Source organism: Centroberyx gerrardi, chromosome 4 (genome assembly GCF_048128805.1).
Source record: "Centroberyx gerrardi isolate f3 chromosome 4, fCenGer3.hap1.cur.20231027, whole genome shotgun sequence".
In the NCBI taxonomy this organism is placed as follows: Eukaryota; Metazoa; Chordata; class Actinopteri; order Beryciformes; family Berycidae; genus Centroberyx; species Centroberyx gerrardi.
The window spans coordinates 12921738-12946989 of record NC_136000.1 but is presented as its reverse complement, the minus strand read 5'-3'; the positions used below and the strand labels follow the sequence as shown (position 1 = coordinate 12946989).

The 25252-nt window shown below is 41.9% G+C and overlaps 2 protein-coding genes across 3 annotated transcripts; both read right to left on the bottom strand.

Annotated features, from left to right (window-relative positions):
- Positions 1 to 2138: 2138 nt before the first annotated feature.
- Positions 2139 to 16649, bottom strand: LOC139909509 (disintegrin and metalloproteinase domain-containing protein 10-like). Its single transcript, XM_071896639.2, has 16 exons — positions 16517 to 16649; positions 14108 to 14258; positions 12471 to 12589; positions 11620 to 11778; positions 10970 to 11070; positions 10234 to 10392; positions 9545 to 9637; positions 9257 to 9440; positions 8089 to 8252; positions 7798 to 7981; positions 7144 to 7294; positions 6774 to 6957; positions 6562 to 6670; positions 5855 to 6075; positions 5622 to 5748; positions 2139 to 5017 (listed from the first exon to the last, which is right to left on the bottom strand). Exons 1-16 carry the CDS (start codon positions 16581 to 16583, stop codon positions 4815 to 4817), a joined length of 2376 nt encoding a protein of 791 aa, XP_071752740.1. The 5' UTR covers positions 16584 to 16649; the 3' UTR covers positions 2139 to 4814.
- Positions 16650 to 16855: 206 nt separating this feature from the next.
- fan1 (FANCD2 and FANCI associated nuclease 1) lies at positions 16856 to 23278 on the bottom strand. 2 transcript variants are annotated; one of them, XM_071896691.2, is made up of 13 exons: positions 21878 to 23278; positions 21654 to 21794; positions 20517 to 20709; positions 20198 to 20431; positions 19957 to 20088; positions 19730 to 19838; positions 19497 to 19616; positions 19191 to 19355; positions 18624 to 18786; positions 18426 to 18529; positions 18139 to 18333; positions 17838 to 17966; positions 16856 to 17734 (listed from the first exon to the last, which is right to left on the bottom strand). In XM_071896691.2, the coding sequence occupies exons 1-13, from the start codon at positions 23058 to 23060 to the stop codon at positions 17597 to 17599; spliced, it is 3006 nt and encodes a 1001-aa protein (XP_071752792.2). In that variant the 5' UTR covers positions 23061 to 23278; the 3' UTR covers positions 16856 to 17596. The 2 variants fall into 2 exon arrangements, with proteins under 2 accessions (XP_071752792.2, XP_078139318.1); XM_078283192.1 differs by having other exon boundaries at positions 19730 to 19805.
- Positions 23279 to 25252: the final 1974 nt, after the last annotated feature.

The window sequence follows — 25252 nt, the reverse complement described above, 5'->3', positions numbered from 1 at the left end:
TAAGAAGGCTGATCTCCCCCAGAAGAACAGTCCAAGGCACTCTTCTTTGTTGAAAAGGTTAAAAAGCCTTTAATTTATGGGCTATGCCTACGCATTTCATGCCCTGATGAAGACTGTACAGCTGAAACGGGGAGATCAGCCTTCTTAACCACAAACAATGAGCTTCATTCCCTCTTTTGCCTGTTGATATGTAAACCTTGACTCCAAAGAGCACCGTCTTTGATACCTGGTGAGCACAGCAGCGCTCCTAAGCCTCATTCTATAATAGTTATTTCTTTGCTTCCATTCTTTATTTTGCTCCACTTAGAGTATATGTTCAGGGTCAGTTGCTCGTGTGTGAGAGCTGGGTGACACTCAGCAGGCCAATGCCACTTACAGTCATGCTTTGTCACTGCCAGGACAGACAAAGGTTTGCCTTGTTGGCCCTGACGTCAGCTCCTTGCACAGAGCTGAAACTCTAAATGTAGAATATTGACTCGGATTAGCAACATTGTCCTCTTTCCTCTTTACTGGCACATTGTTTCAGCCACAGAGTGACATCAGCACATGGAGCTGAATTGTGAGAAAATGGACCAAACTATCGGGGATGACAACAATGTAGACGCACGGAACGCAAATCACCGCTTGCTTCATCCAGAAAATATTGAACCAAAACTATTGTTGTGGGTGACTGTGCTAATACATGTCACACCCAGCGACTGCAGCTGAGGATCTGCATTGAAAATCAATAGCATGCCACATTGCATTGCATGTGCAGCTGCGTGCTTCCAGGATCCCACATGCTCTTTCCTATGGTTGTTACATCATCAAGTGTACTCATTGGGGGAAAAACTGATCAATAGGTATAAGCAATAAATCAAAAAATTTAGAATAACAAATGGATTAACATGTAAATTGATATTGCAAATAGAATTATGATTTATTGTGCAGGACATTATAGCAGGCTCTCCTGTAACTGAGGAAAATAAAACTATCTGAGCAGTTGCAATTGCCTCTGCCATCTTCAATCAAATAAAAGGTCTATTTCTGATGTATCAGAGCAAACGCAAAGATTTGACATTTGGTTCTCAGGTTAAAACCTGTCATCAAAGATAGCTGAAGTACTGTTTTATGGAAACAGTGGAGATGAAGGGAAGTGACAGTGGCTGTGTGGTCCTGATGCTGATGACTCTCCGGGGAGCAGAGGCTGCTGCTGCTCTGCAGGGCAGGAGGCAGATGGAAACAAACCTCTGATACCAACACTTCACCCCTCGTCAGCTGCTCCCTCTGCTGTGGACGCCCTCCCACTGCATTTACCACAGCAAACCAGGTTCACTTCACAGGAATCTAACACTATAAATGATAAATTCAGCAGCAGCAATGCACTTCCTAAATTCTAACCGCCTTGGACGCTCTCCCACTGCGTTTACCAAAGAGAATAAGGCTCACATCACAGGAATTTACCTCTAATGAATTATTGCACAGGCATTTAACACTATGAATGATAAATTCAGCAGGTACACAGCTTCCTAAATTCTAACCCTGCCCTTCAGGAAAGGCAGATAAACATTTGACCTTTCTTGTCCTTCACTCTACTCCTGTCTTCTTTGCTGAATGTCCATCCATAGACATTATAATTCATCCTCAGCTCTTATGTCTTAACCTCACACTTCTATCATACATGATAATTCAAGAGACTCAAGAATCATCTGTAGATCTGACCCTCGCCCTCCTTACTATTGATTACTTGTACTGCTGGTGATTGTTGCACTCATTATAAGTCACTCTGGAAAAAGAGCTTAACACCTAAAAATGTAAAACATAATGCAATCGCTGTGAGTTGGCAGATCGATGTTTTAAAGGTCAATTTTCAGGTCAGTTTTTTAAGTAGCTCCTGCTCCCTTCCCTGCAGGAGACATCTGTATTCACAGCTAACACTGCACCAAACAGATGGGAAAAGGCAAACAGAACACACATTAGAGACAGTAAACAGGGGTCTAGTTTATTTTGAACGAGTCTTTTAATTAATGCATTTCAAGTACTCCAAAAATTACATCTCTTTGCACAATACAATTTGAAATTTTTTTTTTTTTAGTAAAAATGTTCAAAGTGAACAAAAATTTCCGATACTGTATAAAACACAGTGAACATTAAAATCAGACAGTAGTATTACTTTTTAATCTTGTGTTCTTTCGGCCTACATCACCTACAACATTTCAACTCAATTTGGACATTTCAGTGCACGTTTATCTAAAAACTTTACCAAGACTACGAAATTAAAATGAAAGTAAATTTACAGGCATTATTCTTCTGCTCTTCTACCCAAACCATGCCACAGGATAACAAAGACAAAAATGAGAATGTAACATTAACTCCATCACACTGAATTGTTTTTACCATTGATGATGGTGGAGGAAAGTATCATAAGCAAACCCCATTTCAACTAGCACATATAAGAACATAAATAACTTAGAAGAGAGGAAGGTTTGTCACATATGAACATCTTTGAACAATTTACTCTGGAATTAGAATACAAAAAAGAACAGATGTATCAAAATGTAATTTTCATTTTCAAATGAAATGCAAATTTTCCCAAGTACTGTACAAGTTTACATGTAAATAATCCAGGCCAACTGGAGTGATCCAGCCTAGAAGATGAAATTTAAAAACAGCTCCACTTTGTACAGACAATCTCCATGAGGAGTATAGCGACCGTTCACCTGCCAAATTCATCTGCCATGTGAAATAAATTGTTAACTGTGAGACACACACTAGTTTTAAATCTCCTCCAGAGCCCATGTGTGCGTGATTACCACAGCCATTGGGATAGTTTGCACAGTAAGAGAGGTGTGATATTAATATTACATGCATTATTAAAACAATGAAGCCAGGATAAACAAAAGTCAGAAAAAAAACATATTTGTGCATAATATATAACTCAAAACCCTGTGCTTTATTAGCTGTTCGCCCACCTGACAAAGCCTGTTGGTGGGTGAAATGTTTGCTTGGTGCAGGCAATGAATCACAGAGTTTTCCCATTATACATCATGTACAGATACCCATTTTCTTTCAGTTAGTGTTGATACCAATGAACAGGATCCATTTTCTGAGGGGAGGAAGAAAACACCTGAGGTCAAACAATCCCACAACAGCAATGACATCTCCTCCAGTCCTGAGACTTCATCCATTTAAAGTGGCTCCAGAAACCTCGCGGGCTCTTCCTCTATCCTTATGAGAGATAAAAGCGGTCTACAAGTTTTACGTTTTATGGCACGCTAATGTAAACTAACACTGAGGGCTACACTCATGAGCTCTTAAGGGGATTCGGTCCGTGAAGAAACAGGCACCTGCAGACACCATGTTGACCAGAAGATAAGTGCACGTGGATTTAAAAACAAACCGCCAATTATCTCCTGTGACACTAGCTGTGAACACACTGCGGTGTATGTTAGTGAATAGTGTGACAATACCACTGCCTTACGTTACTCCTCCATCCCTTCCAGTTGTTTTAAGACTAACATTAACAGCTGTCAAAGCAAAAAAGTGATCAGTTGTGACATACAAATATTACAGACCTTTGTCAATTAATAGTCACATTTAATAAATGTGTCTGCATGCCCACATTGAAAAGTTCTTAGATTCATTATCTGAAGAATAATAGAATGATGTAATCTTACATTTTTTTTGTACATCCACACTGGAATCATTTTTAAATTTATTTCCACACCCATGTAAACTAGCTGTATAACATTATACACTCTCACTTCTAAACTAAGCCACGGCAGCCTTCGCTTTTCCCTTGTCTTCATATCTGAACAGGTAGAATCATAATTTTTCAGTTAGTGGTTATTCATTCTTCACTATCAAAAACAAATCGGTAAAGACGATAAAGGTGTATCCGACTAGGTGATCTTCCCTTTCTGTTCCCATGACTCTATAAAGTATCTAGCTTGTTACATGATGTGATCAGAACAAGATGTTAGCAAGACAATAAAAAAATATCAGATGAAAAGAGGGACCTTGAACAAAGAAGGCCAAAAAGTGGGATATGGTGACCTTGTTGTTCAACTTCCAAATCTAGCAACCTAACATAATTGTAAGAGGTCCACCTGATTGGACGACTGCAAAGAGAACTTGACTGGCATCAAATCCTCAACGACAGCGTCCAAGGAACTCATCACAACGGATACCTTCATTTATGTGTTAAGAGTCCTGAGAGCACTAACCAAAAAAAAACAAAACAGTAAAGAATTATACATTTACAGTAGAAGAAATAGTTTGTTTTCACTTATGATACACTTAATCTGTACAGTCACATGCAGAAGACTGTCTGCACGAGAGACCAGAGCCTGTGTCTTTTGCCATTTGAAATGTGTAAATCACAAAAGTGCCGCAAATCCCCACTGAGTGTCTCTCATTCCTGGCTAGAATGGCGAAAGAAAAGCACAGAACAATTCACCAGCAGCCACGGGCGTGTCACTCAAGAAGACGTTGCAATAGAACGAAAAACACATCACATAATGTACTAAAGCTACACATGATTCCTTAACTCCTTGGCACTCCTTAAAAAAAGAAAGAAAAAATGGTGGAAAAAGATGCCAGACCGCACTGCATTTGGAAATGGCTGATGGTTGAGTCCACTCCACAAAGAGCCAATAAAGTTGCTAGATAGAATGTTTTCTCTTTTTCACGTCTGTTTTGTCCGTCTGGATGGAGGATAAGATGATGACTGACAACCATGTTAGGCTTTTCTTTGGATGGAGTGACGCTTTTTTTTCCCACTGTAGGCACAAGGAGGAGCCAAGGCATTGGGGAGGGGGGAGGGGCCCAGGGTCTCAGCGTCTCATCTGGCCCATCTGATAGTTCTCTCTGGGCTGACGGTGGTGCCTCTGGGGCTGGGCCTGCCGCTGAGGCTGCCTCTGGGGTTGCCGCTGGCCGGCGTGGGCTGCGTGGCCGTGCTGGTGGGAGTGGGGGTGCTGGGACTGGTGCTGCACCTGGGAGTTGGCGTGCTGCTGGGCTCGCCGCCGCTTCAAAGTGCCTGCCGGGAGAAAGGCCATTAGATACACGCAAGTCTGTTATTTTATAGATCGATGCTGAATTCAACGCTGGATGTCGAATCCTCTGATTGCTCTCAAAAAAAAAAAAAGGTCTCATGAATATTGTAAGAGCTCAAAGGTTGTGACTTCTGCAATCTGTTAATCTAGGAATTTAAATTTATTCCACTGTTGCACTCATTGTACGCTGATGTCTGTGTACATTAATTTCAGTCATCCAGGTAGTAAGAAGAAAGAAGAAGAAAACACAAAAACACAAAATCCACTGGACTTAAAATGAAGAGTTGAAGACGTTTCGCCGCTCATCTGAGAGGCTTCATCAGTTCTACTTAGTGATTCTCACGTGATTTTATGGTGTGAATCACCCACAGAGGTTAAATGCCGGGGAATTTCCCAGCACTAAGCAGAACTGAAGAAGCCTCTCAGATGTCTTCAACTCATTTTAATTCAAGTAGATTTTGTTTCATTTTTTTGGACATTGTAAGCTGACACGTTTCTGTTTGACAGCTAAATGCCTAAAATGTAACTATAAATAAAAGTTCCCCTCCCTGGATATGTCACGCTTTCTTTGTCGATAACTAGACTCACCTGGAAGTGGTTTGGGAGGGGGCAGTTTGGGGTTACTGCTGGGAGTGTGCACACTGCAGATCTTAATGAAGCCAGCCATGAGCATGATGAGGGCGATACCCATCAACAGCACTGCCCACCAGTGGGCCTAGAGAGGAGAATGAAACACAAAACCACTATCAATACACAAACACCTCGTAATAAAAACGAATCTAGTGGTTGGAATCAGATTTCAGCCAGAGGTCGATACGTACCACAATCCACTCTGCAATGTTTTCATAGAGCTCAGGGTTGAAGATGGCTTTCTTTAGCCTGGCAAGCGGTCCATCTGCATCCACCAGACGGCACTTCATGAACACGTCACAGTAGCCCTTGAAGTCGTTGCAAGGCGAGCCGGCTGGCAGGGTGGTCACCTTCTTATTGAAGAACCGAGCCAGGCGCTCTGATCCTGTGCTGCTGCACGTGTTGGGATTCACTGTAAAGAAATGAGTCACAGCCGGTTAGTCACCGTGACAAGATCAAAAGGCAATGACAAAATGTCCCGGCACCTAACACACGCTCAGCCGTCCTGGTGGGGGATTTCTTAATGAATTGGTTCGCCCAAGGTTTCTTCCATTTCTTTTCCTAATAAGGTTTTCTTGGGAGTTTTTCCTCATCTCCACTGAGGGTCTAAGGTTGGGTTAGGCTCGGTAGGTTAGGTCAGCCTGTTATGTCTTCCAGTATGCTATCTTATGGGTTAGGGTGCTTTGTTCTGTTTCCTTGTGTTTTAATCTAGGTAGGCTTGTCTTTGTTACGTCCTTTGAGACATGCTTTTGTAATGAAGGACTATATAAATAAATCTGACTTGACTTGAAAATCCAAAGCACTTAAAAAAAAAAAAAAATCCAGATAAGCCTTCAAAATGGGGTGATTTTGAATGGGGGAAATTTGACAGTGGAGGTGTAAAAGGCAGATGACTCACTCTTCTCCATGCAGCACACATGGCAAAGCTCAGTCTCGTCTTTGCCTTCTTGGCTGGCACAGGTGCAAACCTCGAGCCCGTACTTCTCACAGATGGAGCCGGAGCAGCCCTGCGGGGGAGGAACACGAGGACAGGCCAGATCAAACACTGACTGGTATGGCTATAAGGCTGCTATAACACACGGTTCCTCCAGGTATAAAGTAGACACTCACCCCGTTGAGGCAGACTTGGGTCTCCCCGTGGCAGGCGGTGAAGTTGGCCTTGGGCTCAGAGGTGGGGCACTGGGCGGTGCCTCCGTTACACATGCCCTGGTGAGCGCACTCCGACTCCTCTCTGCACTTCTCATTACGACCCTTGTAAGTGCACTCTGGAGTACAACAAGGGCCCTGGCTAGGACTAGGAAAAAAGAGACAAGGGTTTAACCAGGATGTATCACAAATACATGAGCAGATCTTCTGAATGAAACAGAAATATGGTCAGGAAAACACAAGCTGAAATAATGAGCACTAAAACAGTTAGTGACTAAAAAGCTTGACGGGGGAAAAAAACACATCACATCCATGTTGAATCCAGATAGCTTACCTGCAGACTTTGTTGGGCTTTAATTTGCACTTCTTGTTATCAGGCTGGTTGGCATCATAGCAGCACTGGTCCCTGCACTGATCGCTGTAGCCACAGTCACACTCCTCTCCCGGCTCCACCAGGCCGTTACCACAGATGGGCTGGCCAGACTCTGTTTGGGAAAGCAAACACACTCATGATGTCTGTTCCCCAAAAACTGTCAGTACAACAGAAACATCTTGTACAGACAGCTAGAAAATATAAGAGAAATCAGACATGAAAACTGTTAAGTCTCACTACAAAACTAAACCAAACCCATATTGGTCAAACAGAATATAAGAGTCGCTGCAACGCCCAAGCAAACAAAACAAACTGGGTTCAAAGAGAGTCTGAAACAGACTCATGGGACTGTCCAACACAACAGTAAACCCAAACAAAAATCTTGTCAACTGGTCCGTATAAGAGCACAAATCTCAGGCGTGTCTGATATGCTGCTGCCAGGATCAACTCTCTAAATAGAGCACTGGGCCTAAAATCACCTCAGGTCATTGGCACAGGGAAAGCACAATCTGACTAATGATGTGGCTTGAATTTGCACGTCTAAGTCAGAAACCAACTTCAATATAGACAGTTAGGATAAGGGTTTAATTTACCAACTTCCAGAATAAAACCTACCGACAAAACAGTTGCCTCTCTTCTTCTCCAGCACCTGGCTGATGTTGCGCACGCTGCAGACGGAGAACTTATTGTTGTTGAGTTTGTCTCCTGACGTAGCTCTGGCATACATGATGTAATTGCCCTTCTCCTTCTTGTCTTGGCTCTTGGATTCCCCTGGGGTGCACTCAGATCCAGAGTCGTGCTGAGAGCAAGAAAAAGAAAAAAATCACAGGTTAAAAGATGTAGAGAGGACAAACCTAATAAAGCCCTTCTCACCATGCATAAGTGTGGCATATCTAACTAACTCACCGGGGATCCAAAGTTGTGGCCTACTTCATGTGCAAAAGTGATGTGGGAGACTTTTGGAGGAACGTGGGAGGCGTAGTTCTGTACAGTGATAATACCAGTGTTCAGAGACTTCTTTTTTCCATCCGAGTACAACTTGCTTTTCTCACAGATTCCTCCCGAGCTCCCTGTGAAGGAAACGTTAGAGGGAAAAGTTAGAAGGAAAAGTTAGAGCGAACCTTCTTCCAACAGAAAACACAGCTACATTTGAAATGTGAAGAATTTAGCTTATTAACAGGGGAAAATTAGACTAATGTCATGAGAATTGTTCAATTAATGTACAAATGACATAACGCCTTATTTCAAAACATAATGTGCCTCATTTATCAACGTGTTTACATGTTGTTTGTATATTTGTGTATAAACTGTAGCCCTAATGAAATAGTACTCCACATTTTTGGCACTGCAGACGGGGGAAACATAACCTCCCAACTTAAATAAAGGATTTCCACAGTGCAGAGGGTTCAATAAAAACATCAAATTCAGCCATGTGGCACAAAAAATATCTAGTTACATTTTCAGTTTCTCTCACTTCACCACATCAGTAAGAAAGCCCAACCAATATATGATCGAGACCATAATTAAAACCTCTGGGAATCATTCATGGTAAACCACATTTGCGCATTTTCCGAGTTGATATGCAAAGCCACAATAGACTCTCATAACATTCTGAATCAGTCAGCAATTGCTTGTTATATTGTTGATACTGGGGAAAAACTACTACTTTATTTCTTTTCCTTATTGAAACTGCAAAGAGAAACGCATATAGATAAACCGCATTTACCGCATGCAAATAACACTCACCATCTGGTCAAACTTATTTTTAATGTCTAAACTTCACACCTCGGGAAAACCCTTGTATTTTAACACAGTCTTGAGATATCATAAAAAATACTAATCTCATGTTCAAGACCAGTGATGGACTACTTCAAAATGTTAAACTGGCAATGCGTTAAACCCCAGGGCAATGTATGGTGCTTCGCCTACAGCCCAGCCTAAGAAATAAGATATATTTTTCATCTGTTATGGAAGAATTTGTTCATATCTTGCTTGAAAAATAAGACTCATTGTTGGCAGCTGCAGTCAATCACAGCACATTAACACCTAAAGCACATCGGCTGTCTTTCAGTACCTGCGGGTGCTCCCACCCAGGCCAAACCCAGCACCCCATCATCAAAGTCTCTGTCGGTGAAGACGTAGGCCAAGCAGTAGTCGTCATGGTTCTGCTCCGAGTTCAGCTCCAGGAACTTCTCCACCCCGATGTTGGCAAAGCGGAACGGGTTGGACCGATCCCTCTCATCGTTGGTGGTGTTGATCTACACAGGGGAGAGCGACAAAGTCAGAGGGAAGACAACGAGCAAATCTAAAACGTACAGTTAACGCTATTCATGAAATTAAAACCAACCAACAACAGACTCACCCTGATCCTTTTCACCATGAAACTGATGTTGCGAATGCCCATGAAGTCTGTGCCCTGATAGATGGCATCAATAGCCTTGACATGACTGGAGATCTGAAACAGCAAGACAAGACACAACACTATTGTATGTACTATGTGTATAGACATGCATGTATTGTATTTGTGTATGAAGTAAGTATGTAGTTTTTATGGATGGGCAACTGCAATTGTGGAAGATAATGTGTATTTATGTGTTTTTTATACAGCAGGCACTGTTGTATCCAAGACAAATTTCCTTTGGGACAATAAAGTCTATCTAATCTAATCTAACTATTCACAGACTGGAAAGAAGAAAAAGCTTCTACTGCGAGTATCTAGGCACAGTTTTAGGAGCCTGAGGTATCCCACTGCTGCCTTCAATCAATCACTACTGTGTGCAACCATACTGTATGAGAACGCTGAATGTATATATGCACTGATGTGGATAGTCTTCCCTCTATTGAAGGTCTGCCATTGCTCTGAATGAGAGGTGCTGCTGTTTCTCTACCTTTATGTTCTTATGTTACTGTGTTCGTTGTAAATATGCCCCTGCACCAATGTCACCACGACAAATTCCTGTACACTGATTGTACCCAAGTCGATCTAATTGTGATTCTAACAGCACCACAGTGCGTGTGTGTGTGAATTGATTGTCCATGACTGTGTCTTACCTGTGCGATAACAGCCTCTCTGGTCTTGTAGTACTTGAAGAAGAGGTGGTCAGTCTGAATGAAAAGCTGGCAGGTGTTTTTCTCAACCTGGGCCATCCTCTTCTTCCTCAGCAGCACGGGGTCACTGGAGCCGGCCTCAGCCTCCTCAGTATGGAGCTCCTGGTGTGGGGAGCAAAGGAGATGGAGAGCAGGAAATGGACAGTTAAATAAAACATATGTTGCATTCTGAGACGAACAGTGGCTAAATAAATAATGTCCAGTATTTTTAGGCCACGTTTTTCCAGATGCAATGCATTCATGAATGCCTATGCTGCTAAAAATATATGCATACAGTATTCAGACCCCTTCACTTTTTCCTCACTTTGTTGTCAAGTACAGTCAAGTGAAGTCTGTTTATTTGTCATATACACAGCATACACAAGGTAAAGAAGAATAGTAAGAAATACTCACAAAGATAAATAAGTTGTGTTATAGACTTGATTTAAAATGGATTTAATTTATTTTTTTGCCATCAATCTACACACAATACCCCATAAGGACAAAGCAAAAACACGTTTTTAGAAATGTTTGCATAACACAACAAAATGTGGAAAAAGTACAGGGATCTGAATACTTTCCGAAGCCGCTGTATATCACATACAAAGATATGATGGGGATAATACAATAAAAAATAAAACCAAACACGTTAGATATCGCATTAATTGGCAGCTGTTCAGGGGTTACTGTGTAAATTCACCTTGGGTGGCTCCTCCATGCTAGAGGATTGGTACTTCTTCATCCTTTCAAACACTGAGTGGTCAGCACAGCCTCCCTCTGGGCCGTACTTGTGTGGGTAGTCTGAGTGAGAGAGGGAGACACAACACTGTTAGGATTATGGGAGACAATGTTAGCTACTTAACCCCCTGAGTCACTCTATTTCTGGCACTATTCGCGATCGGCTAATGGATGTACTTACACGCCACTTGAGCCTCGCATTGCTGTGTGAGCCGTTACTTTTCCTGTCGCTCTCATTAGCCATTCCTCTCACATTTCTGTTTAATTTGCCTCTCAGCCACATACTATATGTACACAGATGACTTGAAATTAGGGGATGCCTGTGTAGTGAAGTGTGCTCGGTGCTCGCTATCAGTACCAACAGTGTAAAGACCGCTTAATTGAGCCATGTAGCCTGAGAGGAAGATCCTGTTACTCAGCTAATGAGCACCCCGGGTATCTCTGTTCCCTGGGGGGGATCACACCAGTCTGCCTCCATCAGCTCAGCTGGCCTATGCTCGCACTCTCCCAACCACACATTTACATATGCTTGCATCAAATCAAACATACTGTACAATTAACAGAAAACAGCCCGTAGACTTATTTCTGTTGCTGGGGTTGCCGGGGACTCACTAATGTCGTCTTCGTGGTAGATGACAGAGTGGAAGGGCACGTCTTTGTCCTTCAGGTATCTCTCAGCAGGCTCCACGTAGTAGGTGCCGTGGTACGTCTGGATGAAGCCCTCAAACTTGCCGTCCACTACAGAGCCGTGGCTCAGGGTGCCCTTCTCACCTGGGGAGCCACATGGTAGAGTTATTGGTCGTCTGCTACCAAAATACTTCTTACCTCAAATAATCTTCTCCTAGAAACTCCTCGGATTAATACTAATACAGGAAAATCTGCCTTCAGCTATTTTGTGCCTCATATGTGGAATACATTACAGGAATCCCTCAGTCTAAGTACTCTCATCTCACACGCACAGTTTCCCCTCTCTTATTGCTGCATTACCACAAGTTGTGTGCGATTGCTTTTAAACATTTTCACTGTATCCTTAATTGTATGTTGCATTTAACCTATTATTAATGATTTTTACTCTTGTTTATGTATTTATTTTATCATCTCTATTTTTATTTGTACCTTCCTTTGTATGAATTGTAACTTTTAAAGAGAAGGCTAAGAGAGAAAAGAGCTTGCTTTCAGAGAGTTTTCCCTGTATAAATAAAGGTTTGAATGAATTGGTGTCAGAGGACTCTCACAAGCTCAGATATCCGTCTCAGGTCTCAGAGACCTAACAGAGACCTAACAAAGACCTAACAGAGACCTAACAGAGACGTAGACTGTAACTCCAGATAAAGTACATTTAGAAAACAAAAGCCTTGCACAGTATCTTCCTTTTCTTTTTTAACACTCTCATAGTAAATTAAAAAAAACAACAACAAAAAACAAACACACAAATATCATCGTCACTAATCGCACAGTCTCACCATAGACTTCTCCTGTGTAGATATGGGAGGTATCAAAAGGAATCTCTTGTCCTGAAACGTCCACCTTCAAATCTTGGGCAAATAAGGTGGTATCCCTCTTCATTCGTAAATTAAAATGCCTGAAATGAAAGAAATAAAAGTATAGGCAAAACAAAAAGACACTTTAATGTGACAACAGATAAACAAGAGTGAATTAAGTTTGTCTATCTGTTTCTGTGAGTCAATAATTTTGGGATTACAACACAGGACAGCAGTGTTGTGTATAAACAATGCAAGAAGTTTGTCTCCACAACTCCTAAAACTGTCTTCTGACCCTTTATTCATGTCACACTGAAAATGTGCCTTTGGGTTTGGGTGTGAATCTGAATTTGTCATCACTGGGAGGTAGACTATACTCACCCTGACTTTGGGGAAAAGGAAAATGCAAATGAAAGGGAAAAAGCAGGGTGAAAGCAAGGGCAATGGCTCAGCAGAAAGAAAACATCTAAGCTATTTTCGGTTACATTATGGGGAAAAAACTGCAGTCTTTATCTTGTAAGAGTAGCAACGGAAAAATTACGACATCTTGAAACAATGGCACTTTCCTGTTGATCAAAATATGGCAAGGAAACAAAGAAGTTACACTTAGCATTGGGTCTCATGTAACACCTACACAGATTTAATTTTAAAGTGTGGGCAAGTGCAAATTAAAGTGCTTATTTTGTATTTGTTCATTGGCACTTTCTGTGTTCTCAAGGTCAGCGCAAAGCAACGAGCTTAACTGCAACAAAGGGAAGCTATTTGTACATTTTAGATCTGCTAAATATGGACAAATATGGGCATGGTGTTACACAAATATGTTACCGGATGAACAAACAAAATTCAAGCTGTACATACATTTCATGAACCACAGTTGTTTTCCGTTATGCCTTTTTCTCAAGAAAAAAATGTAAAGTATATAGGCCTATTAAAAATTAATTTAAAAACATATCTGTGCAAGAGACCAGATTAAAGCACTCTATTCATTACTTAAGCAGCAAGATATCAGCTTATTCAGGCACATTTACACTTGTCTTTGAATGTAGGCAAAGGAAAGGTGAATGGTGTGGTACAAAGAAAATGTCAGGATGAAACTGTATCTTTAGCCTTGTTATGAATTCAAAGCAATAGAAGCAGAGGGACTTCAGCTTTTCAAAGGAACAGACATTTTCCTTCCTTGTGTTTGTTTGTGCAGCTTTTATCCTTTCCCTCCCCTGTTAAGCAGCATCTGAGTTTGGGAACAGCAGGACCTGCTACAGGCAGGAAGAGCCCCGGCCTCTGCCAAGCTCCCAGCCAGATGGTCTTGACTGGGTCGATCATCCCATGGAGAATGTATACTTTCTATCAAACCACCACCACCACAGCGTTTTAAAAGGTAGGTGCCGGATCAAGCCCCATGACGAGGACTATGATCTCAAGAAATTGGATTAAATGTACGCAAGTTTCAATCAAACTGCAAATCTCTGTTAGGGCCGGTCTCTGCCTCTAATGACAAACAATGTAGGGATATGGAATAAGCTTTGCAAATACACAAACAAACACACATACATAGTTAGATAGGTAAATATATAGGCTAAATAAGTTCCCCTTCAGGCTAATATCAAGGAAAACTGACAAACCTTCCATGGGCGTGGAAATCTAAATGAAGGAACTTGTCTTCGTGGGAGAGTGCCCTCTTGGCTCTCTGGTGGTTGCTGTGCACAAGCTCTGTGTCGTAGGACAGACCTTCATAGTGACGGATATACTTGCTCAGGGGATTCCCATAGTGACCTGTGCGAAGAAGTCAAAACCAAAAACATGGAAAATATAAGCCTCCTTATGAAATCCAACACAGACAACCCAAGTCTAAGGATATAATCTTTTTGTTATACATTCCTGGTTGTATCTTGGAGTTTGTAACCAAAGGAGGCTACTTGAATAATGGAGGGGAAAAAAAGATGTGTGTGTATATATACTGTATAACCTGGGTGTGAACTACTCTGAAACCAACATGAAATCAGCTTATAGATGGTCTAACATACCTAGAACAGACAGAATATTAGGCTCCTAATGTTGGGACAAAACACTAAAATCCAAGTCCACAAGTTTCTAACAGCTTCTGTGTCACGGTATTTCTGTCACACACACACTATCCTTAATGGCAGATAGACTGAAATGTACTTCACGTATTGAGAAATATTTTGGCGATGGATAATTTAAACCTTAAAGAAATCTGTTTCAGTACCACTGTGTGTCAGGCATAACAACTAGCCTACATTTTAGACGTGAAAGACTGAGGCATAATAGTTACATGTTGGCATTTAGGTACCAAAAACAGATCAAAATGTTTCACATGCTAATTCTTAGGTGGGTGATCAGGCAGGATGAACATGACGGATGCTGATGGGAAGCCAATATGATTTGTGCTTTAAAATTCAGCAAATTCTATATAAGCCAAATGGATGCCAGTTTTGGATCTCTGCTCAACAACAGCCCCAAGCGTCATGACATAATTATTTCGCCACTGGAAGAGTGGGTGGTGGGCTCCGAGGAAAAGATTCTTGAGCACAATATCCACCTTACCTCCACCCATTTCACCAATCACTCCACACTCAAATAAAGCCTAACAAACTCCATGTGAGAAAAAAAAAACCAGTAAGCAACCTTCAGAGGGGCTTAAACCGCCTTAACAAAATTACTGTGTTGACTGTGTTCACTGAGCATTTAGGCCTATTTGTGAGATCAAGTTATTGCCCCACACAAAATTAACCAAAAGGAAATATATACAGAAGATATATGGAATTTCTTGGACATATTATTAGCTAGCTATAATTACAGGATTGTTACTATGGAAAAGATGGGAAAGTAGACCAGGCTTCAGCTAGTTCTCAGTGCATTATGAAATATTTAAGTATGAACATTAAATTTTTCATTGAGGTGACTATGAGAAATGAAGGCCATGACTATTCTGAAGTAAGTTAATTTTTCAAGTAAGTTACTAGGCCTACCACAAATATCACTGTCAACATTCAACAAAGATCTCCTTGATTTTCGTGGTCAATTCGTTCGCATTTGAAAATGTGTCCATAGCAGATTTACTCAAAAGCTAAACAAAACAACATTAATGGCTGCAACGAAATTAAGCGATGGAGCATTGGTATATAAGCCCTCTAAGGTTGCTTATGGCACACGGAATGTACCGTTACATGAAGAACAACTTTTAACTGCTACTTCTAACAGTTTGACAAGGTAATTATATCTTAACAAGACAACTATTCGGCTTACCAAGGATAAATATGGACACAACAACTGACTGTGACTTAAAACAGAAGTAGAGGGACGCTGTAACGTTACACAATTTCATTTCATTGGTACAAAGAAGGTTTAAGAGCACAGTAGCCGCATATTACAGGTGTATACATAAGTCAATACGGTATTTTGCAGTTACAATAGCGCAGTTATTAAAGTATTTCATCCAAAAGCATTGTACCGTTAATTGGCAGAATAACCTCAGCTAGCTACCCAACGTCGGCCAGTGACAACACGAATCACGAAATTGTGCAAGCAAGCCTGATGTTTCACATACAACATTGGCATAGCGCAGGTATACAAGTAAACTTAGCAATTTTGTCAGAATTGGTAACGTTAGCAGCTAGCATTAGCACAAAGCTAACGTTACGTTAACCTAGTCGGCATCTCCATCTTCTCATAACAATGGCTGTCGGCGCTGTTTGCACCATAACAAACTGACACAAACCTGACAATAAAATTGATGACAGCATCTGGCAATAACTACGCAATATCGGTCTATTTCAATCAACTGAACGAATCTAAGTCAACTTTTATGCTGGTCTATCATTTGTTAGCAAGAACTAATCCAGCAAAAAGGGTGCAGTCCTCTACATAACAAGCAGGCCCTGCTCCGCTATGTTAGCTCTCTAGCTAGCTGGCTGGCTAGCCTGTGTTAGCTCGCGCTACCTTTCAGCTCCTCAGTTCCTTCATGTATTGAACAGCACTTGTAACAAATTCACTGGAGTCGCCTCACTCACCTTGGGTGTAATTTAGCAAGTATACGAAGAGGAATACTTTAAGGAGAAGCATATCTGACAAATCCATTGTTAGAGCATTGATACCGTTATCACTTTATTGTCCTACTTAGATAGGCGCAGACGCCCTGTGTTTATTGCAGCTTCCTCTCATCGCCTCCCCTCTCTTCAACGCCATGACGTCAGACGCACAACAGAGATTGGCATCCCTTCCCCCAAATGCATCCAGGCCTACATACATTACGCCCAGGCAATCAAAGCAGATTTCAGCCATAAGAGAATCCTTTTCCACCATTACAGACATATCAGAGAACAGGAAAATAATACCAAAGTTGTCTTTTAATATTTCAGTTTCACATCAACAACAGCTTCTTCTATTTCGTTTGTATCAATACATTTAATGACAGATTATGTTAACCTATTATATGACAAAACAGCCCAGATTAGATGCCCAGTGCCAGAATGTTTTTTTGAGTACCATGACATACGGTTTTCTTCTTTCTTGGTCCCTAATTTCTTCTTTCTTCTTTTTTTTAGGTACAGTAGCAGCATAACCATTTGCATATTTATAGGCACATGATCACAGTAATTACTTGCATGACAAACTCATAGAGCTGTCATATAATTCATCAGTGGCCAACAAAATGTGAGTTTCCGTTGCTTGGCAACCAGCGATCCTGTGAACATAGTGTTACCAAAGCAAAGGAAACACCAACAGTTATGTGCTGCTGTGGGATCCATTTCCTGCCATGCTTTAGCTCTAATTATCTGTAAGAGGGCTAAGAATATTCTACTACTGGCAAATCTCAGTGCTGACCTCCATCCCACAGTGCACTTCTTTGTGGATATGTGGGAGATAAATGCAGTTTTTGAAATGTTTTCCACCACTGTCAACAAGTTGGAGGGCCAAGATGATAATTTGCAACTGTGACAAGCAGCAACTTTAACCTCTGGTCTGCAGGATCAGATACCAGAAAAAAATCACTTTTGCTGAGAGTCTTTCTGCTGATGCTTCCATTATTTTGACCACACTCTTTCATTCATTAGCAGCAAAGCCACGTCTGTCAGTTCTGGGGTGTCTCTTTATTCAGGACGAACTCCTCTGGCTCCAGTAGCAGTCACGTGACAAACCTCCACATCGGCCCCCAGTTTCTGCAGCTCATCCAGCCAGATCTGCTGCTTCTGGGACAGCCGGTCGCTGGGCCCCTTCACCTCCACCAGCTACAACAACAAAACATCCCACGTCATTGCATGCTGCACAATCCATACCATCAGGTATGCAAAATATCTAATTTCAAAGAGCCAGGATGTGATGTGATGTCACCTTGTAGCTGTTGTTGGAGCTGCTCCACACCACCAGGTCAGGCAAACCTGCACGGCAGTGTCTGTAGTCCTTTGCCATCCGTGTGATTATCCCTCCTAAGAAGGCTCCACCCAGGCAGGACACCAGACCCTGCCAACATCCATTCACACAGACCGTCATGTTATTACCATGTAACGATATGACATGAGGAAATGGCAAAACATCTACTCCTCATTATCTATCCAAGTGTATCTATCATAATTTGAGAAAAACATTATATCTCTAATATTTAGTAGACATTTTTAAGGTTGACAGTGAATACCTGTGCCTGTTGAAGAGAAGAGAATCGCTCCCAGCTGACCAGCGAACACACTTTACCCTCCTGGGAGGTCCAGGCATCCTCCAACATGCTATGCAGAGTCTCCACAGACGCCTCACAAAGTAACTGCACACGAGAATCGATCGCCTCTTTTCTGTTCTCATAGAAACAGTCGGTGAAAATGTCCAGTGGACAAGTCTGTGAGGGGGAAGGAAGAGGTGTGAAGCGTGCATACTGTAGATTCAAAGATATCCCACACACCTACATACAGTATATAGAGCTTATTGTACCTGGTAGGGGTTTCGGAAAACATCTGGAATACCCTCCATGAAAATGATGTCCCATAATAGAAGACCGAACAAAGTAGAGAATGTCGAGCCCTCCCCATGGATCCCTATTACATGATAAAAAAAAAAAATTACTTTTATATTTTTACAGTGAACAAAGAATACCCGAATATTTTTAGAAGGAGAAGCAAAGCTGCTTACCTTGGTCAAAGCCTTGCTGGCGGTAATGTGCTAGAGACAGCTCTTCCACAGAACACATTACAGTGGCATTACCACTCTCTCCACCCTCTTCACTTGCTGGCATGAGGAAAACAGATTTCCCCATGCCGGCCTCATGAGGAAACAATTTCCCTCGGATCGTCACCTGCAGACAAAAGTACAAACACGAAGTCATGGCTGTTTTATTTGATAAACAGAGACAAAAGGAAAGATACTGGTTGCGCTGGTTGTAAGGCAGGTGCTAAGGCAGGTGCAAGAATCAAATTATTGCAAACTAGAAAAAAAGGAAAATAGTTCTCTTCATAAGTGCCCAACTTAAAGGTGCGAGTATAAATATATAAATATATGTGCAAAAGAACTTGTACATACATTTATTTTTCACTTGCACCTTTAAGTTATGCACTTCTGCAATACATTTTTTTTTTTTAACTAGACTTTTTTGTCCTAGCCTTTTATTTGCAGTGCAGAATTATTTTCCTATTCTTCTTGTATTATTTGCTACTCATCAAATGATTTAGATAAACAACTTGACATCTTGTGCAAACTCACATGTGTAACATCATTGATGTGGATAGCGGGCAGGTCTCTGAGCTGCAGTCGATACTTCTTGAAGCTGGCAGACTCCTTCATCCTAACTGCTCTGTGGTGAAGAGACAGCTGATGTCCGGTCCGCACCAGCGGGTCTGACAGCCCATCTCTGATAGCACTAATAGCCTGGTAGTGATGGGGAAAGACCACAGTCCAGCAAATGAAAATTATGGGCAACCTACATGGATCACAATCCAACGCAAAGGGATAATCATTGAAATGATCTCTGTAGAGGTGAAGGAAATTGCCGCTGATATTATTACTGACTTGCTCAGGTTGTTTGAGGTGCTGGTGAAGGTTAAGTGCCAGTCTGTCCCACCATCGTCCCCGGCTGTCAGGACAGTAAACAGCCTGAGCCAGTAAGGACCGCAGCTCTTCTACTGCTTCCTGCAACACAACAGTAAAGACATAACATCATATGACATAATTTTGCAAACAACTTCATATATACTTGAATTTGTTTGTGTGTGTGTGCGTGTGTGCAGATGAGGTCAGCCAACCTCATAGCGGCGTAGCCTCTGCAAGATCTCCACCCCCCTGGACAGGATACGAGCGTACGCCCATCCTGTGGTGAAGCTGCGCAGGAACACAGGCAGCTCCTCCTGGTGACTATCCCACCGCAAAAATAACATTAACATAAAAATAATTCCTAAGGACTTATTACATATATGTTTTAGCCAAATACAAATAAACAGGTGGGAATGAATATGATTTATTAGGTCCCCACCTGAGGTCACAGATTGTCCTCAGCTCCTGCCAGGTATTTTTGGCACTGGTGTAAAATCCCAGGGCCTCTTCCCACTGGCCTGCCTGCATGGCTGAGATCACCTCTTGCAGAGCTCGCATGGACGCCTCATATCTGGCATGATGGACAGATAGATGAATATTTCTTTTCTATTCCTATCTATTCTACTAGTATAGAACACAATAAGCTCATTTGAAAGAGCCCTGTCCTCAGTAGCTCTCACCTGATAAGGTCGTCTCTGTCCTGGAACAGCTTGGCACTGCGCTGCACTGTGTAGTCAGGGAAGGCCAGACGGCCTGAGTTGACCAGCAGGATGGTGTAGAGCTGGCCCTGTCCACCAGCCGCCATCTCCTCCTCATCCATAGTGTCTGTCAGAGAGAACAGTAGAAGGATGCGAGAGAAGACGGCCCGAGGACCGCGACAGAGACGCACACAGGAACCTGCAAGCTGCTTCGCTCTGTAAGAGCAGAGAGGAGAAATACTGAAATACTAGCTTTGTGATTGAGCATAATGTATGTGACGAAGGAAACTTTTCTTCACACCTTTTGAGGATGACAGCCCCGATGTTGTTCTGACCAGTGAAGAAGGACTTCTGCCTGCTCAGACGGTGAAGCCCATCCACTAGCTGCTGTTTCTGAGTCCCAGAGGCACCCAGGTGGAAAGTCTTAGCCAGACTTTTGAGTTCTGGAGCAGGCAGAAGATCCAGAGCCTCCCCCAGGTCCTGAAGGTCACTCTCTGTGATATGCAACAACACCTTTTACACGAGTGGGCATTAACAAGAGAGAACTAGATAAAGTACACATGTCTAGTGTTTAGACAGGCTGAGGGGCACACTACATACTTCCAATGTTGCCAGTTACACTCTCAATCTGTGTCACATGTCATCCCCTCTCTTTCCCATTTTTCTTTTCTCACTCTCGGTACCATTCACTATCAAATAAACCAGAAATATCATAAAAATAAACGTTAAAAAAATTGCATTTCTGACAAAAACGTGCGAGCTGAGAGCAACTGGAAGTGTTATTTCTAGGGCTGAATCAAACGATTAAAAATAAATGTTAAATATGTCGATAAATGTTGACAAAATGTAAAAATGACAAATGCCCATTACAAGTTTCCAGTGCCAAAGTGATGTCTTATAATTGCTTACTTAGTCTGACTAGCCAATGTATTCAATCTATAATGATATGAAATGGAGAATTGACTAACTGACTTATTCTTTCTGCACTAGTTATTTCAGCAACAAATTCTGTCACTGAGTTATTGTACAATTAAGGATACCATCTCCTTCATAAATTATAGGTGTGTCAAAATGTGGCTTCACAATATGATGAAATTACAAGTGTGAGTAGGAGAGTTTAAGTAAGAAGAGTTTCTGAAGCATTCAGGAGGTGTGAAGTGTCAGGAAGTAGAGTCCAGAGTATATCTAAAAAATTCAATGCAGAAGAGTACAGTGCAAAGTGCAAAGATGAGTAACCAACATGAGTATCATTAACTGTAATTAAGCCAGTGATAATAAATAATGGGAAGAACCTGAATGTACAGGTTCCAGTACCACACTAATGAACACTGGGAATATCAATAGTTTATTAGGTTTCAGCTATGAGTTAGCTAAGCTAGCTATGAGTTAGTGATATTGCATAAGTGATGTGAAAAAAAATATGGTAAGGACCATTTACCTGTCTGCAGAAAGCCACTTTGAGCGAGCTCTTGAGCAACAGGTCCCAGGTCACTGCAGATCTCTTCATAATCCAGTTTGTTTACTTGGAGCCACTTCAGTTTCCTCTGAAAGAGTCTCACATACAGCTTCTGCCCCATGACTTTGAGAAAGGAAAAAATGCATGAGTAAGGAAGCTTTATAACAGATTCTAAATTGCAATGCTTGGTGGATATTTCAGCGTACCTGAGAGCTTCTCAAAAGAGTGTACAAGTGACATGTCCTCCTGGTCGAACAGCACCCTGTCGTCCTCGTTCTCCAACACGGCCTCCAGCACTGTCCGGAAGTTACGCAGGTAGTAGGGCAGTCTTGGGGGATGAGAGTGCTCTACATCCTTCTCACTGGTGGTTTTATCAGTGCCAGACTTTGCCAGCGTATCACTGTTGATCGCTGCAGTGCTTCTCTCATGTGCTTCCTCTGAACTGTAATTCAAAGGGGGATCACAGGAACTAGTAGAAGGTTCCTCAGTTCTATGTTGGTCTATATCAGCTGTCTCCACTAGACCTTCACTAGACGAGGCCTCCTTTGGCTCTCTGCTGCTCCTCTCATATCTTGCTTTCTTTCTAAAAGCAGACACCCCACCTTTGGAAGGATTTCCCGTTTTTCTCTTTGTTAGTTTGGAGGAAGGAGAAACAGCCAGCTTTGGAGAAACCAGTCGGTGGATGGTCTCTGATTTAGATGCTTCACGTTCAAGACGGTCTCCTCTTTCTAAACATGGGGGATCTGCTGCTGCACTTGATGTCAGGTCAGTGACTATCACACAATCTTCTGTGTCTGAACTCTGAATGAGATTTTCTTTCTGCGAACTGCTCAGAGTCTCTGGGCTTTTCTCCCTGTCAGGATGAGCCAGCACACGCTCATCCTGTGTCTGTGTCCTCTCAGGAAACTTATGACACCTCCTGGATAGCTTGGAGGAGAGACTGCCCAGGTCAATTGTTCTGACCACAGACCTTCTGCGTATCTCCCGTGGCGGCTGCTGGGAATTATTCTTTTTGAAATAAGGGCTGGTCTTGGTCTCCTTGATCTCTTCCTTTTGAACCGATGAAGGATCCAGTTGTGGGGACATTGTGGGATTCCTTTTGGGTGACAGCTGTACGCTTGGCACAACACTACTGCTTGCTGAGGTAGCACTGTTTTCTCTCTCAAAGTTCTGACATTGCAAATCAATGTGTTCATTGATTCTGTATCTTGGTACCAACTGGCCACACAGAGGGCAGGCCAGCTTAGGTGGAGGCTGGTTGCTGAAGAAGGAGGTAATTGGAGTTGTTGCAGCACTGGCAGAAACCCCAGCTTTATCATTTCCTTTCTTCTTGCTCTTGGACACTGATAAACTCCGCCGGTGTTTGGCTTTGTTGACTCTCTCAGTCATGATGTAGGCGGCAATGGTGTCATTCGATAAAAACAAGCATATGTATTTTAGTAGCTATATTTTGTTGCATCTTCTGAGTAGAGTTAGCAGCAGTGTCAGTCAGTGTGTGGAGAAGGTTGCTAACGTTATAGCTTGGTTCAACTAGCTTAAAATGCTAAACTAGCTCACTAACTATTAAGAAAGAGGTCATCTAATAATAGTCACATATCTGGCAGATGTTCGGGCTCTCTGTGCATCACCATCATTGCGAAAAAAAACACACAAATCAAAACAAGGCTAACGCTGGTCCATAGGTTTGCTAGCCATCTCTCTTTGACAACAGTGCTGCATACATTATTCCGCTTCACAGGCTTAACGAGTAGAGCACAGAACGCCTCTTAGGATGTACTAATCGATCACAACTACATCGATATTTCCTCACATAAACCTCTTTTCAGAGACCGCAATTAGCTTAGAATAAATGAAACGCCAAGCGTCTAATCTAGATGTGTTTTTTTTCCTCATTTTTTTTATATTGAACATTCATGCTGGAAAACTGCCTTGTGAGAAAAATATGTATCACAGGGAATGTCACCCCCTTCATATCCTAAATGACTTCATTACACTTGATACATTTGCAAATAATTAAGAATAAATACTTTCAATCCTTAAAAGAAGAGGGATATAGTCTAGTGGGTTCTCATTTGAATTTTTTTTTTTAGCTGAATTTTAAATTTTATCATTGCACTCATGCCCCTTACAGTGTTTTGTCTTGGGCAGCAGAGCAGTGAGCACAGAGAATAGGGGGTGTATTTTCTACACAGGTTCCTGGGCTGGGTAGCTTTTATTCAAAAATCACCATTCCGGAGCAATCTGATCGGCACACGGGCATTTTAAAAGGGAGGAGGGTCACCGACAAGATCGATGTTGGTAAGTGGCACATAGAATTATTTAAGTAAAAAGAAAAACACAATCTTATAGAGATGCATAGGCCTGATAGTCCTGCTAAAGACAATAGTGCAGGGTATGCACGTATGGTGCCACACCAGCCCATAAGGAGCCTAGGATGTCAGCATGGTGCAGTCTCTCTGTTTCAAATCAAGGTCGATGTGAATTGCACCAGTAGGAAAATGTGATGCTTCCAGATGTCTGTAAAAAAAACACCAATATGAGTCTATGGAAGGACTCGGCACCATCAGTGCGTGCTAGCAGAAGCTGCCGGGCGCAGGAAAACCAATATCCGATTATCATATCGATATTTGGGCTTATGAGGATGCGGCGTCCACTTGTGGGGAAGCCGGAGGAACCACAACACCCCTGCAGTTGCGGCAAAAGTTTGGCGTAATGGTTTGTAAAATCTCATCACAGATTAGTCAAGGGTGCAGCAAAAATGCGAGAAATCTTTATTTCCAATACAACGAATCTATTTTTTTAAATTGCCAGTTCAGCACCATGGAGAGTTCGTGTTGTGGTCCGCGTGTTAGACATTTGTGTTTGTGTATATCTGGGGGGAGGGGAGGAGGAGGAGAAGAGGGGGATTAGGTTACTGTGCTCATTATCATTGCATAATCTCAATAGCATTATCAGCTGATTAACATTGTGAACAGTTGGGATTTATTTGTTTAGTAGGTTAAACTCTAAATCACGTCCAGAGGCTTAAATGAGTGCAAAGAGCCCAATCAAACGATTTGCCAGTTCAGCATCATCCATGTACGGTTCATGTTTTGATGAGGCGATGCTGCTCATATGTTTGGATTGGGCGGGGTGTTGGGGTGATAAACCTTTTACATGTACCATTCAGTGATTAAGCCTTTATTACAAGATTTAGAACCCCATAAATATATTTTAGATGTTATTATTTGTTATTATTGTTTAATTAGAGTTTAAACACAAAGCTAGAGGCAGAGAAAACAAAGACTGCAAAGACATACCATTTTCCTCCAGTAGGCTATGTTTGTGTTCTTATTAGATTGTGGCATAGTTTATTCATTTACCAATACACAGGATGTGATTTTGCAATCCCTTGTGCCATAATCCAGAGCATGCATCCGTTCAGAGGCGCAATTCAGATGTCAAAAGAATGATGTACTAACCCACAGATAGCCTCCTTAGAGGACATCAGTTTATGTTGTCATAAATCTACAGGGCCATCAGACTTGCAGCACCATTCACTAACCACCTAATCTAAATGTTAGACTTGAGCGTGTAATTCA